A 15738-nucleotide genomic window follows, 5' to 3' on the forward strand; every position below is an offset into this window, starting at 1 on the left:
TATTATAAAATTTTAGATTTAATAAATGATAGTTTTTTATTATTATAGCATAGTGATAAATTTACTATAAATTTGTAAATATTTTGTCAATTTTGCTATTTTTGAAAAATTCTTTTAATAAAAATTATTTATAATTATTAATTATCATTAAATGTAATAAAACGTGAGGAAGCATACAATATAAAATGGTTTTATATTTTTTTTTAACAAAACCACTCTATAATTATCATTGTCTAGTTTTAGTTTTGTAGAGAGAATCTAAAAATAAGAACAAAAATTTAACTATGAATGTGAGTAAATTAGAAAAATGTTTGAAATATCATACGGATATGGCAGATGTTAAGTACAGATTTATTTAAATGGTTTAAAAATTAAAAGATGTTAAGTAAAGCTGAATTATTCTAAACGTTGAAGGTTAGTCATTTACATCTACATCTATAACATATAAAAAGCAATGATAAAAAAAAAAAAAGCTGCTTAGATAAGTTTGTTCCTTTACATTTTAATCAATCACATTTATATCATTTTTCTAATTTTAAATAATTAAACAATTTACAATTTAAATTTAAAACTTTATTAAGTACGTATAATGGAATATTTTGAGTAATAGTTGACCATAAACTTAGATCTAGTTTTAATTGGAATAAAAAAACGACTTAATAATTAATTGAGTCACAATCTAACATACAAAAATACAGTATTATTCAAATGAAGATTTCAATTCTCTATAATAAAAAAATAACGATTATTTTTTCGTATGTTCATTATAATTTATATTTTCTTAATAATTCGATGGTTCATATTGCTTTTTGTCTGAATACATAACTTCACTTTCTTAAACTTTTAGTTTAATAAAAAAGAATAAGAAGCATGATTTTAATTTAATTATTTTGTTCACTTTCTGAATATAGTATAAAAAAGCTATAATTAATAAAGCTTGAAGTTTTGCTAAGAAGGTCACGATGAAAGATACGACTATTCATAAATTTTATGAACTTTTTATGGTTGTTACATTTATTATAATATGTTCAAAGTATTAAAATATGTGTTTTATAAGTGAGATGGGTTCAAAATAACACTATATTCAAAATGTTATTGGACAAAATCCAAAAAGGAAAAACATTATTTTATTCCACAATCTCCACATAACCTTAATATATAAATGAATAGATAAATTGTGAATAATTAGTTTTAAAAAATTAACAAAGGTTATGAAATTATAACACTTTTTTTATTCCACTTTAAATTTTCCAATAATTATTTGAAATGGAAAACTTGATAAGTTATTTAAATTACTCACTTCAATAATTTTGAAATGAAGTTTTTATGGTGAATATGGATGCAAAAGCAACTTAACATACTTAAAAGGTAAAAGTTATTTAAAACTGTAAATTAAAAAAGTTAATTAATAGACATGAGAATGTTAAGAAATGACTAAATAAAAATGTGAAAAGGAAAAAAAAAAAGCATGCAGTTCTTAATGTATAAAATATTTTAACTTAATTAATTCCTTAAATACGTGTTTTAATATTTGTCAAACTTTTGATAATTAAAAAAGATTATCAAAATACTTAGTATATTAGCATATATGTCATTTAAAATAATAATAACAACAAATAAAAGTTGTACTAATTATTTTAAAAAATGGACCAAATTCATTTACACCAATCATTGTGTTACATAGCATCTCCAATTTTAATATCTATTTGAAGATTAAATGTTAATTGAATTGATAAAAAATACAACGCACGTGGTAATGAACCATTAATTTAAAAAGTGATTTAGTTAATCATCTAACCATTTGATTTACCATTAAAGAATCCCAAACGGAGCCTAAATGAACTCACACTGCCCTCGTGTATTGGGTTTGGGCTAGTCGAGTGGATCAGAATTTCCCGTAGCTTCGAAACCACAGTGTGACTTTCGTCCGAGAGAGAGAGAGAGCTCTGGTGTTCGCTTCTCCGTCTCTCTCTTCAATCCATTATCCTCTTCGTCTTCCTCAGCTGCCTCTCTCCGACACGAGCAAACCAAGATGACTCCACACGACTCGTCACTTCAAAACCCTAAACAAACTTCTACAGCTTTCAACTTCTTTCCAAATTGCATTTCCTCGTTCTCACCCGCATTTTCTCAAACACCTTCTGGACCATCCAGAAGAAGGCAACTCGAATTCGCCCCTCCATGTAATTTTCTTCGCCACCTCCATGAGTCTTTCGCGTCAACTACTGAAAGCTGCATCAGACTCTTTCATTCATTGGCCTCTGAGAATCCATTTCTGCATAAATTGCTCTCGTTGCCTTCTGAGTTCCACCGTTTTCGTTATCAGGTTGCTAACTGCGACTGTATCTTGGACGTCCATCCGTTTGTTTAGTTTGATATTCAGCTAGAATATGACATCGGGGTTTTCGGTTTTCTAATCTCTGAAGTACTTTGTGTTGAATTCTTTTTTTTTTTTCAGATCCACGGTATGAACTCCATGAATTTTCGAGCTCTCTCTAGTCATAATTTTGCTGCAGTTTTGCCGGGAGATTCTATGGCAGGACTTGTAGTAGCAAATGGCATTCAGAATTTCTTGAGCCTTTACAATACACTCTTGGTCGTCAGGCTTGTTTTGACTTGGTTTCCGAATACGCCTCCCGCCATTGTCAGTCCACTAAGGTAACTTTCATTTATTTTTTACATTAACATTGAACAAAAAAGTAGAAAGAAGAAGACTTTGTCACTTGGGTTGATTGTGAGCCTAGAATGAGATTTCTGAACTGAACATAGTATCAAGCTTTTGTATCCTTGTAGCTTGAAAGTGGGAAACATCTATATTGGGTGTGACCATTGTGATTTAGAAGTTGGAAGTTGAGACTGTCTGATCCAACTCACTCAAATTCACATATCAAAAGCTACTGATTCCGTCAAATGTTATATTTGGCATAAGAAACAGATCTTAAAACTTCTGTCAAACAAGTATTTTGGACAAAAAGAAGCCAAGAACATTTTTTTTTATAAAAAAAATTGTAGTGAAAAAAGAAAAAAGAAAAAAGAAGAGGGTACCATATTGATGAATGAAGCAGTAAGATTACAATCTATTGGTGAGTTACAAGCTACAACAAAGTTTTCCAACTTGAGATTGTTTTACACTAAAGAAAAGCAGTCAAAAGAGGAAGTATCTTTTAAAGGCAGTCATTCATTTCACCACAAAGCAGCTAGAAAAAAGTAAGAAAGACAGCCAACCATAAAACTTGTTTAGTACTACCAAAAGGGATGATCAACCAAAACTGAAGCGATAATTTTGAAAACGTTATGAGGAAATGTTTATGACCAGCCAAAAGCCTCTAAAACAATTAGCTAAAAATTAGGAAATGTTTTCTTAAATATTAATATTCAATAATTAGTTTCGAAGAGTCTCCTTGGCATATTTTTTTGCTTAACCTTTTTTACTAATACTTCTCTATGCATGTTTGGAAGTTGGAGCGATTGTTTAAATGCATAAGAAGTATAAAAGATGTGTTTTTTTAGCACATCAATGTCACTTTAAGCAGACACCAAACATATTTTTCTGTTTTTTTTTGTCTTTGTGATTGAAGAGTGCATTGATCCAATGAGTGCACTCAAGTACTATTATTCATATTACTCGGAAACAAATATAACTAAATTGTAATATTTTTTAGTACAACAATTTAGGTGCTATGGTTGAGGTGCCTTTCCTAGTTTATCTTAGATTCCCAAACCATACACACAAAAAAATTAAGAACTTGAAACAATATATACGTAAAAGAAGTTGCAATGTAAAATTTGGTGCTAACTGTCATGGTTTGTCTCTGTTTCAGCACGTTATGCGACCCATATTTGAACATATTTCGTGGGATTATTCCACCTCTTGGAGGGACACTTGATTTATCTCCAATATTGGCATTCTTGGTCTTAAACGCCTTTACCAGCACTGCCGCTGCACTTCCTGCTGAACTTCCAGCCCCAAATTCGTCTCTTGCAAATCCTAATCCTTTAAAAGGCTCTGTTGATCTTACATCATCACAAAAGAAATGGATGAAAAGGCTGCAGGGAAGTGAAAAGAACAATGCCGATGCCTCTCAATAGCCTATAATTCAGGTTTGTATCCGTTGATTGAGCTCAATTTATTTGAAATTATGACACTCTTTCATCCTTGTATTCTGTCTATTGTAAAGTGCGGTTGATGGGATTATTACTTTGAGTTTGTGCCAATTTTCTTGATTGTGTACACTGTAAATCTTGTAGTTCAGTCAAATTGGTGAGATCGCTAATCTTCCATCTCAATCAAGACATGTAAATTTTATATTTAATAGATTTTCAAGACTTTTTGTCAGACCCTCTGATTTTTTTCGAATTTCTAATTAATTCCTTTGCCTTGTTTGAATTGTATTATTTACTTATGTATTGGGGGTTTGTTTTTATCTGGAATTCATGTCTGTTTCTCCCCAATTTATGGGTTATGGTTTTCAACTATTTTAGGAAAACATTTCATTTTTTAGTCAAATTAAAAAAAAGCAAGATAATGCTTTTGATAATTGTCTTGCTTGGTATTTCTTTTCTATATTTAGGCTTTATTTGATAATTATGTTGTTTTTTGTTTTCTAATGTTGAGCTCATAAATATTAAACATTATTTCTATTCCCAAATTTCTTCACTTATCGGTTTAAAAAATCAGACCAAAATTTGAAAACAATATAAAGTATCTTTTAAAACTTTTTTATGTTTTTTAAATTTTGTCAATGATTCAAACATTGAAGTCAAGAACTATATAAATTACGATAAAAATGAAGTGAAAATATGTTTAATTTTAAAAACAAAAAATAAAATGCAAGATCGTTTATATTCGTATGAGATTGTTTAAATTGGGGAAAGATCGTTTAGACTTGGTACAATATCATTTAAACTTAGTTGTTTAGACTTAAAAGAAGTTGGATATGAGATTGTTTAGACAGATACAAAATCATTTTTTGATGATCGATTATTGCGGATATTGTTGTTATTTTGCGTTATTCATTCTTTTCATTTTCAAAATTGCTTAGTATAAATATTTTCGCACATGTTTTATTTTTTTTAAAAATACTTAAATTTGTAACAATTTAAAATTTCTATATAAATACTATTATGTTCATGTTATATTTAAGTGTATTTTATTAATCAATATAATGAAACGTTTTGTTTGTTGTGTTTGAAAGATCTTTACGAATTTTGCTGGTTAAAATAACATATCTCTGGGGTGATGGAGATCCAAGATCACATAAACCACCTCCCACTTTTTGCAATATTTAAATTCATTTTATAGAATACACAAATAAGGCAATATTTTATTTTATTTAATAAGAAGAATTTCATATAAAAATTAGGACAAATAGGGTGATGTAGTTTTTTTATTAATTTAAATCTTAAACTTTAAAAGTTGTATCAATTTAAATTTAAATTTCTTATAAGTGTATAAATTTAAACCTCGAGTTTTAACAAATATGTCAATTTAAACTCTAAACTTTTATACTAAATAATTTAGATTATTACAATTATATAAGTTCAAAATTTAAATTGATAGTATACCAACTATCATATTTAACTGAAAAATTTATGGTTTAAATTTATATAATTATTATTCAGGTATACAATTTTGTGGTTAAAAATTATATATTTTTTAAAGTAAAAAATAGAATAAAACGAGAATTTAACGCTAGGTATAAAAGGAAGGTATATCGTACTACGGTACCACGAGTGTGACACCCGCGCAATTTTTATGATCATCGGCCATTACCGAATTGAACCCTAACTGCAACTGCAAGCTTGCCGGTTGGATTCAGATATAAGGAAAAATCTCTGCTTCTCTGAAAATTGAAATTCTCCAACTCTATAATGATCTGAGTTTCTTCCGATCGATCAACGTGTTTCGTCCATGGCTATCCAATTCAAGTTCAGAAGCTCCGTGAACTTCGACTCGGTGGATATCCAAGGCAGACCTTCCATATCAATTGGCGATCTTAAATCCAAAATCATTCGCATGAAGAACCTCGACACCTGCCAAAACTTTGATCTCGTTTTCTCCGATGCCCGAACCGGTCAAGGTATGCTTTATTTCTCTGCCACCACTGATTGTGTGGTTTTGGATTCCAGTGGTAGAGTCCTTGGTTTTAATATAAAGTTCAGTTCAGAGTAATGGATGACCCTTGAGATTTTACCCTTTGTGTAATGATTTTCTGACGTAGTTACTGCATTTTGGATTAGGCAGCTAAGATTATGGCTGTTTTCATTTCATGACGTGATAAACATCTCTGGTTCTCATATTGTGTGTGTATAATTCCATTATTTCGAAGGTGTTTAGTTTAAGGTTGCTTTTGATACTCCCTACTTTTCAGATTTGACCGACGAGAAACTTGAAATTCCGAGTGGTTCATGCGTGATTATCAAGCGAGTTCCCGCAGGATCAGTTCCTTCCAATGTGTAAGATACCCTTTTTCTGAATCGAGTCGCTTATGACAAAAATTGTAGTTCTGGGGTCTACAAACCCGTCATCTGCATGCTTCTGCGTCCATATTTTTATTTTTGTTGTTGGAAAATCAATTGTGTTTTGAGTAACGTGTTTTACTTTAATGAAAATTGTGGACAACACTTTTCAATTTGTGTTACTGCTATAGGGAGCCTTACACAACTCAGTACGAATCCATCAACTTCCAATTAATTTTATTTATTCAATCCTAACTGAAAATTATCGGCGGTTTTCCATATCATGATACTGTAATGCAGTGTGCGTCACGACTTGTTTGGGAATTTTCAAGTCAAAGACACTCACATGGTTAAATCATCTCGTCCAGTGGTATGTTGATCATTACTATATTAGTCAGTTGCTATATTCTTGCTTTTTTGGTCTATGAAACGAGGAACTGGGTATTACTTCATCCCGATGATTGACAATATAGTTAACTAAACTGGCCAGCAGCTGATTCCGAGCAATTCTGTGACATTCTCGTTTGATGTTACTATTCTTATGCCTTATGCTTTGAATTTGTCCTAGATGTAGGTGTGTCTTTTAATTATTATCATCAGTAGTATTATTAATTTTACAAACAATTCAATGAATATATGTGTAGTTCTGATCTTGAACATGGTTTTTATGGATTTCTTATTTGGTTTGATGTTAAGATGAATATCTGAAGCTGTATGAGTTTTTCTATCTGTTACAATTTGATCTGCAAGCTTTACTTGCACCGTTCTGAAGGCATACTAAGAGTTCAGCGTATGCATTTTATTTTGATAGCTGTTGCATATTTCTTGAATCCCAACATGGGGGTCCCATCCACTTGTTACCACGTCGGCATTGTGAAGTTTTAACAATGCTTCTTTTGTTGGTTTTTTTTATAGCAGATTCACTTTTATCTGTGGGAGTCACTCTCATCACGTCTTGAAATGATTAACTTATTTTGTTTTATGTTCTGATTGTCCTCGCTCAATGATCCTTTGGAACAATTTACAGGATGTGGAGACAGAACATTTTGATGATTTTGGCATCGACTTATACCCTATTCGCAAATCAAACTCATCAATTTCTCTCAATAATAAAAATAATGATGCTGTTAGGTCGCTTTCTTTCCCTATTAATATTCCCATTTTAGTATCAAATATACCATCTCCAGTCATGTATACTCAACAGGATTTCTTTTATTGTGTTTCTAGACATTATAAGGAAACCAAAAGAGGATATATACAGCCTGAAGGAAGTGGCATTAGTGAGGCCATTCAAGGAGGTGTGTATGCAAATTTTTTTAATGTTGTTTTTTGTTTCTAATCCCATTCTTATCTAAAAGTTGCCGTGTTTATATTCAAATCATGGGACAACAGTTGGAGAAAATGACCTGCGGACAAACATAAAAGTTAATGTTGGCGAGTGCATTGGTTTGGAGAAGTATGATGTTCAGTTAACCTCTTTCACTCTAATAAGGGTTTTGGTTTTCATTTGTTTTGATAATCTAACGGGTTTTATTTGTTGGAACTTGTAGACCAATTGCACCAGTGATTCATAAATGTGAAATTCCTTCAGAACTGAAGTGTTCTCTTTGCAACTCACTCTTTGTGGATGCTGTAATTACTGGTTGCTGCAAGCATAGTTTTTGTGAGAAATGTGAGTTCTATAGCCCATTGTTTACCACCCACTACCAACATTCTATTCTCATAGAGGCAATATGATGGATAATTTAAGTTTGTGGAAGAGAAGATGATTGCATGAGCATCTTCCTGATTGGTTCAGGGATGTGTTTACTAACAAGTCTTTTTTGTTTTGTTTTGTCTTTCCTCCCTTAAATTAACTGAGATTTAGATTTCATGATCAGTTGTATGATAAGAGTGATGTGCGTTCTTTGTGGTTATTACGTAGCTTTCTAACATACTTCACGCAAACTTTTGATTGCCGGTGCAGGCATTCATCATGTTTTGCTGCGAAAGACAATGTGCCCTAAGTGTGCCTCAAGCAAATATAAACTAGAAGATTTGTCGCCAAATTTATCTCTTAGGCAAAATGTTACCCATTTCCTTGAGTCTCAGTTCCTGATGGGTGATTCAGACAATAATCATGAAGCACCAGGTAGAAAACTATATGTATGTGTACTTTTTATAATAGGTTCTGGTGTACAATAAATTATCTACCCTCTGAAACAGACGAAGAATCAAGAATTGAAGGACAGGACATGTGTTGTTTGCCTAATGCTACCAGTAGAGGTTGTAATCAAGAAGTGGTGGATGACGACCATGTCTCATCAATGAGAAGAAATATGGTAAATCTCATTTAGCTTTATTCTTATTATTTGGGTTGATAGCAGTTGTCACCATATTCCACTTGGTCACAGATGGTTAAAGTTGATAGAGCACAATTTCAATCATGCCATCAAGATAAGTTTGGTGGAAAACCTCTGGACCTCCCTCCTTTTGATGATTGTCAAGGGGAAAGCCAGCCTGTTTTTGGGGATTTTAAGCATGGGTTTCTGGTCAATGACTTTGGTAGGATGTACATAACTGGAGATTTTCTTCAATGCCAAAAATTATATGCTCATTATTGCCAAATTTCTTTTGTGCTTGTAGATATGCAAGGCAGAATCCAAAATCTCACAGATTTTAGAAGACAGAAGAAGGTACCAATTCAGTTTTCTTTCATGATTTTGGTTTACTTATTGGCTTGCATTAAGTTGATGTCAAACTTTGTCCTTGGATTAATCAGCGTGGCCGTGCTTGTTACATGTGTGGTTCTCTGGACCATCTCATTAGAGACTGTCCAGTTGCTTCAAAGCCACATCCCATGCATCTAATGGGTAATGAGTCAGACACTCCACTCATATTTTGAACATTGTGTGGATTTTTTCCTGTAAGGGGTTTAAGTTCATGTGTTGAATATTATATTGGCAGGAGCTTTGCCATATTATGCATCACCTTGGCCTCATGTCAGTTCATTTCCTAACTTATATGGTTGCCCCATGGCTTTCAATGCACCAATGGTGCCTGATGCAAATTCTTACTGGGCATCTGTTTATGGTGGATATCCTGCCCCAAGGTAAATTTGGTTGTCTTTGGGTTTTTGTTATTGAGTATACAGATACTTTTTTGGTTGGAGAGAAACTGAATGATATTTTAATATGTTTAAGACTATCATGTCAAACTTTTGGGTAACATTTCTTTTGTAGCTTCTCTTTGAAACTCTAGTTCAAAAGATTTTTGAAGGATTCTTTCTCCTACATTCCAATTTTACCATCGTTTTATTCCCCCATCCAGTTTGTAAATTTCTTCAATTAATGAAATTTGCTTCTCATAAGTAATAAGGATTAATGATTTATATTGGCCATTATGTTTCAATTACATTTATCTTTGAAGCTTTAAAAATAGTTTAAACTGGTTCCTAGAACTACTGTTTCGGTAGGTTTATTAGTTCACCTTAGAAATCTAACAGGATGTGTTAAATATGTCACAGCTTTGCTTTATATTGTCCATTTTAAAGGAAGTGGGGAGTTATTTCGTTTTAGTGTATGAGTTTTCTTTTTGAAGGGAGGGTTTGACTTTCAATTTAGTTGTGATAGGGATTACAGACAGATGATTAAAAGGAGTTCCTTCCATCCTTTGTTTTGTTTTGTTTTGGGGGGAGGAAAAGATTCTTATGGCATGGCATGCTGGTGTTTATGCTTTGTTGTGGGAGGAGAGAAATAATAATTTATTTAGTGGGGTGGAGCAGGATAACAAAATGTTTGGTATCTTATTAGATTCTATGTTTCTCTTTAGGCATCATCCAATTCCTTTTACAATTGTACTTTAGATCCTATTTTGCTCAATTGAATTCCCTTTAATGGAACCTCTCCTTTTGGGGCTTTGACATTTTTCTTTGATGCCATTGTATTCGTTCATTTTTCCCTAATGACAGTATTCTTGAAAAACGGAAACGCCTGAGAATGATTACTTATTTGTGGGTTAAATTATAAGTTTATTCCTTGAACTTCTAAGTTCTACATTATGTAAAATAGGTGCCTGAAATTGAAATAATGTTTAATAGGTCTTTCAACTTTGTTTCATATTGGTGCCTTGAGCTTAAAAAAATGTTTAATCAGTTGCTGCATTTGGTTCCTTGACTTGTTCAACATTATTAAAATCATGAGCACACAAAATTGAAAATTAATTTGTCAAGGACATATTAGACAGAAATTAAATTTTCAAAAACCTATTTGACTATGTAAAGTTATTTGGTTGTGCCGGATTGGCTTTCCTCTTCCTTTTTTGGTGAGGCTTGTACTGTTGGTTAGCTTTTGAATGAATTTCCTTTTAAAAAGAAGTGAAAATGTCAAGTTTATAGACTTATTAGACATGTGATAATTCAGGGAACGAACCTGTAATTTAACCTTGTTTGTAACTTAACCTTGTTTTTTTTTCAAACTACGCTGAATGAGTAAAAATGAACAGATAGTAATTAACAAAGCCCTGCAAGCAAAGTCACATGATGGAATATTCCCAACCAGATTTCTACCAGTGTTAAGAACCGATTTGAACGTGGGTTCAAATGTTGGCTTTTGAAATGTTGAGATCAATTAATAGGGATATGTAATTACTTCGTATTTATTAATTGACCTTTGTCGAATCTTGCAGTGGATTTGTGGGCATGAGAGACATGAATGCTCCACCACTTCGGAAGACTGAAGAGTTCTGTGCTGGTAATTCAGAATTTGTACACCTTAGCGACACTGATAAAAACAGGACAATCCCAGAAAATAGTACTTGGAGGTAATCTTTCTAATATTTGGTGATATCAAACAGCGATTGATAAATAATTGTGGCCTATCTATTGGGTTAACACTTGTAACATTTCGCTCCAATAGGAAAGACAGTTTATGAAAATCAATACATCCTTTCTGGAAGGCTGCATTTGTTTTTATATTTCTAATATATTGATGATGAGATAGTTTATTAGCTGAATGCATATGGAAATTAGTTTTTTCTCAATACCCAATCAGATTATGTGATTCGAAATGACTTAAGGTTGCACTCTAGTGGCTTTAAGCTCCAGATCAAAAGTTAATTTGAGTCTGCCTGGATGGAAATCTTGAACTCCCAAAAATTTAGTGAAAAAAAAAAGTCAAAATCTTGAACTCACAATCTCGTTTCACATCTTTAAAATTTATTCTAGGCTTTTCCAAAACACTTTAAAATTTTCCAAAACACATTATTTTCAATTATAGCATTTATTTTGTTTGGTTATCAGGAATGTCCTCAATCCTTGCTGAAATACTAGTCCTAAAGTCCTAAGTGGGGATTTGGATTACGCTCAATGGAGTTGGATTATAAGCATAGATTTCTTGTAATCGCCAATTATCATTCATTTATGTAAATTCTATCTTATTATTTTTTAACTCTGACTTTTTCACTCACTAGGGTAATACCTTTCTCCAATGAGGATGGGAGTGAGGGAAAAGATCATGCTGGTAATAAGAGAGGTCAACATGAGCAAGATGGAAGATCAAGAGACTACAGAATGTTTGTAGAAAAGGAACACCTACGTAAAGAAAATACCCAAGATGAAATAAATTGGCTCTATGACGAGAAAATGAAGAGTTCGCATTCTCCTAAAGCTGCAATGATGAATAGACTAAACGAGAGATTGAAGTTGGAGAAAGAAGGCTTGACTTGCAGCACCAAATTACCGACTAATGAGAGAACTGGGCATTACCATAGAGGCTTCAGGGAGTTTGGTGCGAGGACAGATGAATGTTGCAGTCATGCCGACTCGAATGAGCATAAAAGATACAAACAAAAAGAAGATAAAATCGATACATTTGATATCGACTTAAAGTGTCATACTAAGAAACATCATAGTGGCTCAAAGCCAGATTTGGCACGTAGCTATTCCAGCAATCAGAAACTCCTACAAAATGATTCTGGTTTCATCTCTAGATATTCTAAGCACAACGAGCTTACTCAATATCATCATCAAATAGTTGGTGGGACAGATGATAGTCATGAAGAATGGAACCATAAGTATAAACGAAAAAGGTTTGTGAAAAACTATAGAACTGAATTCTAAGGTAAAAATGTAAATTTAGCATGTTACATAATATCTTTAGCGACACGTCTTGTTCCCTTGGTTACATAAGTGCGTGGGCATACTTTTTGTTTACTGTTTTAATTTATCATACTTTTTGTTCAACCTTCTTAGAATAGCAAGTCCGGATTGGATAGAGGTTTTTATTGAATACATTAACTCTAATGTTCCTTTTCGTCTTGTTCGATACAGATATTGTTGGTGTTAGGGTGGCATTTTGACAGGTGATGTAATGATGTATCTAACTTTTGTTTGCCTTTTTAGTTTGGAGTGTGGAAGCTAGCGAACGAGGCTCTTAATTCATGGAGCAACGGACGTTGAGTTTTGCCAAATTTTTGTAAAGCTGAGATTGTTGAAGCAGTTGAAGGTACGTTTCTATGGATAGAATTATGGGGCTTGAAAGCTTATTAAATAATAATCTAATAATCTAATAGTTCATAGCTGCTCTTAGAGTACGTTTAAAATACATTATCAAGCGTTTAATTTCAACACTTTTTTAAAAAAAAACTTTTAAAAAATAAGGGTTAAAATCTTATTTTGGCACCTAAACTTTGCGTATTGTTTTATTTTGGTTCCTGAACTTTAAATTCAGTTTTGGTCTCTGAACTTTGGAAAAAAACTTGCTTTGGTTCATGCTTTTAGAATTCCGTTAACTCTTTTAACGAAATAAAGATGGAAATGTAACTTTCTATATTTTGATAATTAGACCTAAGATTTATCATATTAATTTAATTGACAAATAACACAGAAATCTTGTTAATTTATTCTAAAAATCTTCTATGTTAACCTAGAAATATAATTAACCCACTTGAATTAATTAAACCCAAATTAAAAATTATTTTTGTTTCTTTTTTCTTTTAAAACTTAAATCTCTACATTTTCTTTCCACTTTCCACCCTTTATTTATTTTTCAAATTGAAATCTTGGAGCAAGACATTAGAACAACATTAGAAAAATAAAATAAGTACATTTTTTAAAAATAAATCTTACAAAATTGTGAATAAATATTTCCACAATAAACATCCAATAAAGCAGAAATAATTAGAGGAATAGAAAAAATGTAGTTCAATGAATGACAAAATATCTTGAACTTGAAGCACCTAAACATTAAGGTGGATGAAATTGTATTCAGATAAATGAAGTAGAATGACAATGCATGATCCAAATCTAGTAGACAGGGGCTTTCTGAGTTTTTAGGTAACATACCAATTTACGATCTAGTCTTTACCTAAAAATTAAAACTTTGGGTTATTAAAAGAATTATCTCAGTGATATCCTAAATTTATAGCAACTCACAGCTCAAGTTAATGAATCTTAAAGGCATGGATCAAAATATACTCTTTTTAGAAGTTTAGAAATTGAAACAAACACTAAGTTGAGGGATCAAAATAGAAAAAACTTTTTGACAACCACTAAAAAGTAGATTTTGGGGGTGTGTTTTAAACTATTTTTTTTATTTATCAAAACTGTATAAATAAAATTGAGTTTTTTTTTTTTTTTAATATTTTATTTTAAAATCAAGATTCCGGTTGGGTGAATGTTGACTATACATGGGAAAAAGTTAACTTTTACCTCCGACATTAAATCTTACACCGATAGATTCTATCCATTAAATTTACAATTTTGATAAGTGAATTAATTTAGGGCAGATTGTCTGGTGAAAAGAACAATTTTCAAAGTCTTTATTATTAAAAAAAAAAAACTGTTTAAAACCGACTTTAAAAATGTTTCAAAATTATTTTGATGTGTTGGTGCACACTCCATCTAAGAAATGATTTATTGATAATATTTAAACCGAACTCGCATTTAGGCTCTTTTTTTAAAACGTGAATGCAAAATTCTCACACGAGAATTCTGAGTCGTTTTTATCCATTTCTATTTCTCTTATCTCTAATATTTTAACGTTGTGTTGAAGTACTTGTAGAATCTTTCACATCATTAAAAAGAATTACATGATAAATTTAGAGAAGATTAGTTTTATTTAGACAATTTGATATTAAATGGAATCAAGGGAATATAGACATAAAATTTTAATAAAAATTATTTTAAGTGTTATTTTTAAATATAACCAAATAAATTAAAATATAGTAAAACATCTATCTATCTATAATACTTCGTGGATATACTACTATATGCATTTAGATCGATTATAGTTTATCATATAAATTTGTGATATTTTGTTATGTTTGTAAATATTTTAAGTAGTTTTTATGATTTAAAATAATTTAATTTAAACTCTTTTGGAACATAACTTATTTTTCATAATATAGTTAATAACAATACTAATTTTTGTTAAAGAATAACATGATGATAGTAAACTTAGATAACTTCATGATGGATGGGTCAAATAATTGACACAATTAAAATTACAGTGAATAATTTGATTAATTTAGTCTAAGTATGCTAGGAGGCACATACAATATCTTAGTGATAATTTTCTTCTTCAGTTATATATATTTTTTATCCACTTGTTGTACTTCTAATACCATGTTTGATGGGAGAGTTTAAAATGGTGAATAATTTGAGATTAATTCTGGAACGTCGTTTTCAAAATCACCTCTAAAATGTTTTTAAACATTCTAAATCAATATTAATATTATGAATAATGCATCTAAAAATGTAAATATTAAATTGATTTTGTAGTTAAATAGGTGTTTAGAAATTTTAAATATTACGAAAATGTTTTTTGTAGTAGCTAAAAATGGCTTTAATATATTAATATTAAACCCGACTGCTAATGGAAGTTTGTGAGCTTTTATGTTGTGTGAAGTTTTGGAAGTGTGAACATATGCCAAGATTCTCAATTTTATATTAAGTAAGTCCCTACAAATTTAAATAGTATTTGATAGAATATTTTTTTTAAACATAAGAGTGGACATCGTTGACACATATTTTATGTAAGGTAAGATATTCTCATTCATTCAAGAATATTTAAATGTTTTTAATTTTAATTTTGAGTGCGTATATTTCAGATGTATTGAATCACTTAAGAAACCGCGAACTTTTAGAAAAATCATGGTTGGATAAACAAAATTCAATAATTATTCTAAAATGTTACCATTTGTTATGGCAACTCAAATTTGGCAAAGAGTAGGAGATGTGGGGATCGTTTATATATTTATTGAAAAATTACTGTTTTTGTTTTCAGTTTGGATGAATTTGTG

The 15738-nt window shown here is 31.1% G+C and overlaps 2 protein-coding genes across 4 annotated transcripts; both read left to right on the forward strand.

Moving 5' to 3' along the window:
* The first annotated feature begins 1854 nt into the window (after nucleotides 1-1854).
* Nucleotides 1855-4387, forward strand: LOC101210772 (ylmG homolog protein 2, chloroplastic). Its single transcript, XM_004144166.3, has 3 exons — nucleotides 1855-2326; nucleotides 2459-2658; nucleotides 3822-4387. Exons 1-3 carry the CDS (start codon nucleotides 2033-2035, stop codon nucleotides 4087-4089), a joined length of 762 nt encoding a protein of 253 aa, XP_004144214.1. The 5' UTR covers nucleotides 1855-2032; the 3' UTR covers nucleotides 4090-4387.
* A 1329-nt stretch (nucleotides 4388-5716) lies between these two features.
* On the forward strand, nucleotides 5717-13267 carry LOC101204547. Of its 3 annotated transcripts, XM_004144227.3 has the most exons (16): nucleotides 5718-6080; nucleotides 6372-6456; nucleotides 6760-6829; nucleotides 7487-7590; nucleotides 7687-7757; nucleotides 7852-7915; nucleotides 8010-8131; nucleotides 8426-8590; nucleotides 8665-8780; nucleotides 8853-9003; nucleotides 9085-9134; nucleotides 9221-9311; nucleotides 9406-9550; nucleotides 11125-11259; nucleotides 11908-12525; nucleotides 12839-13267. In XM_004144227.3, the coding sequence occupies exons 1-16, from the start codon at nucleotides 5912-5914 to the stop codon at nucleotides 12855-12857; spliced, it is 2175 nt and encodes a 724-aa protein (XP_004144275.1). In that variant the 5' UTR covers nucleotides 5718-5911; the 3' UTR covers nucleotides 12858-13267. The 3 variants fall into 3 exon arrangements, with proteins under 3 accessions (XP_011657370.1, XP_004144275.1, XP_011657371.1); XM_011659068.2 differs by lacking the exon at nucleotides 12839-13267 and having other exon boundaries at nucleotides 5717-6080; nucleotides 11908-12761; XM_011659069.2 differs by lacking the exons at nucleotides 6760-6829; nucleotides 12839-13267 and having other exon boundaries at nucleotides 5722-6080; nucleotides 11908-12761.
* Nucleotides 13268-15738: the final 2471 nt, after the last annotated feature.

The sequence above is a fragment of the Cucumis sativus genome, chromosome 6, assembly GCF_000004075.3.
Source record: "Cucumis sativus cultivar 9930 chromosome 6, Cucumber_9930_V3, whole genome shotgun sequence".
In the NCBI taxonomy this organism is placed as follows: Eukaryota; Viridiplantae; Streptophyta; class Magnoliopsida; order Cucurbitales; family Cucurbitaceae; genus Cucumis; species Cucumis sativus.

Bases quoted from the DNA above. Each gene is read 5' to 3' on its own strand.
- LOC101210772 (XM_004144166.3), top strand. From the start codon at position 2,033: ATGACTCCACACGACTCGTCACTTCAAAACCCTAAACAAACTTCTACA. The intron at 2,327-2,458 runs GTTGCTAACTGC...TTTTTTTTTCAG, and splicing joins TCCACCGTTTTCGTTATCAG to ATCCACGGTATGAACTCCAT. The intron at 2,659-3,821 runs GTAACTTTCATT...TCTCTGTTTCAG, and splicing joins GCCATTGTCAGTCCACTAAG to CACGTTATGCGACCCATATT.
- LOC101204547 (XM_011659068.2), top strand. From the start codon at position 5,912: ATGGCTATCCAATTCAAGTTCAGAAGCTCCGTGAACTTCGACTCGGTG. The intron at 8,591-8,664 runs GTAGAAAACTAT...CCTCTGAAACAG, and splicing joins CAATAATCATGAAGCACCAG to ACGAAGAATCAAGAATTGAA. The intron at 9,004-9,084 runs GTAGGATGTACA...TTGTGCTTGTAG, and splicing joins GTTTCTGGTCAATGACTTTG to ATATGCAAGGCAGAATCCAA.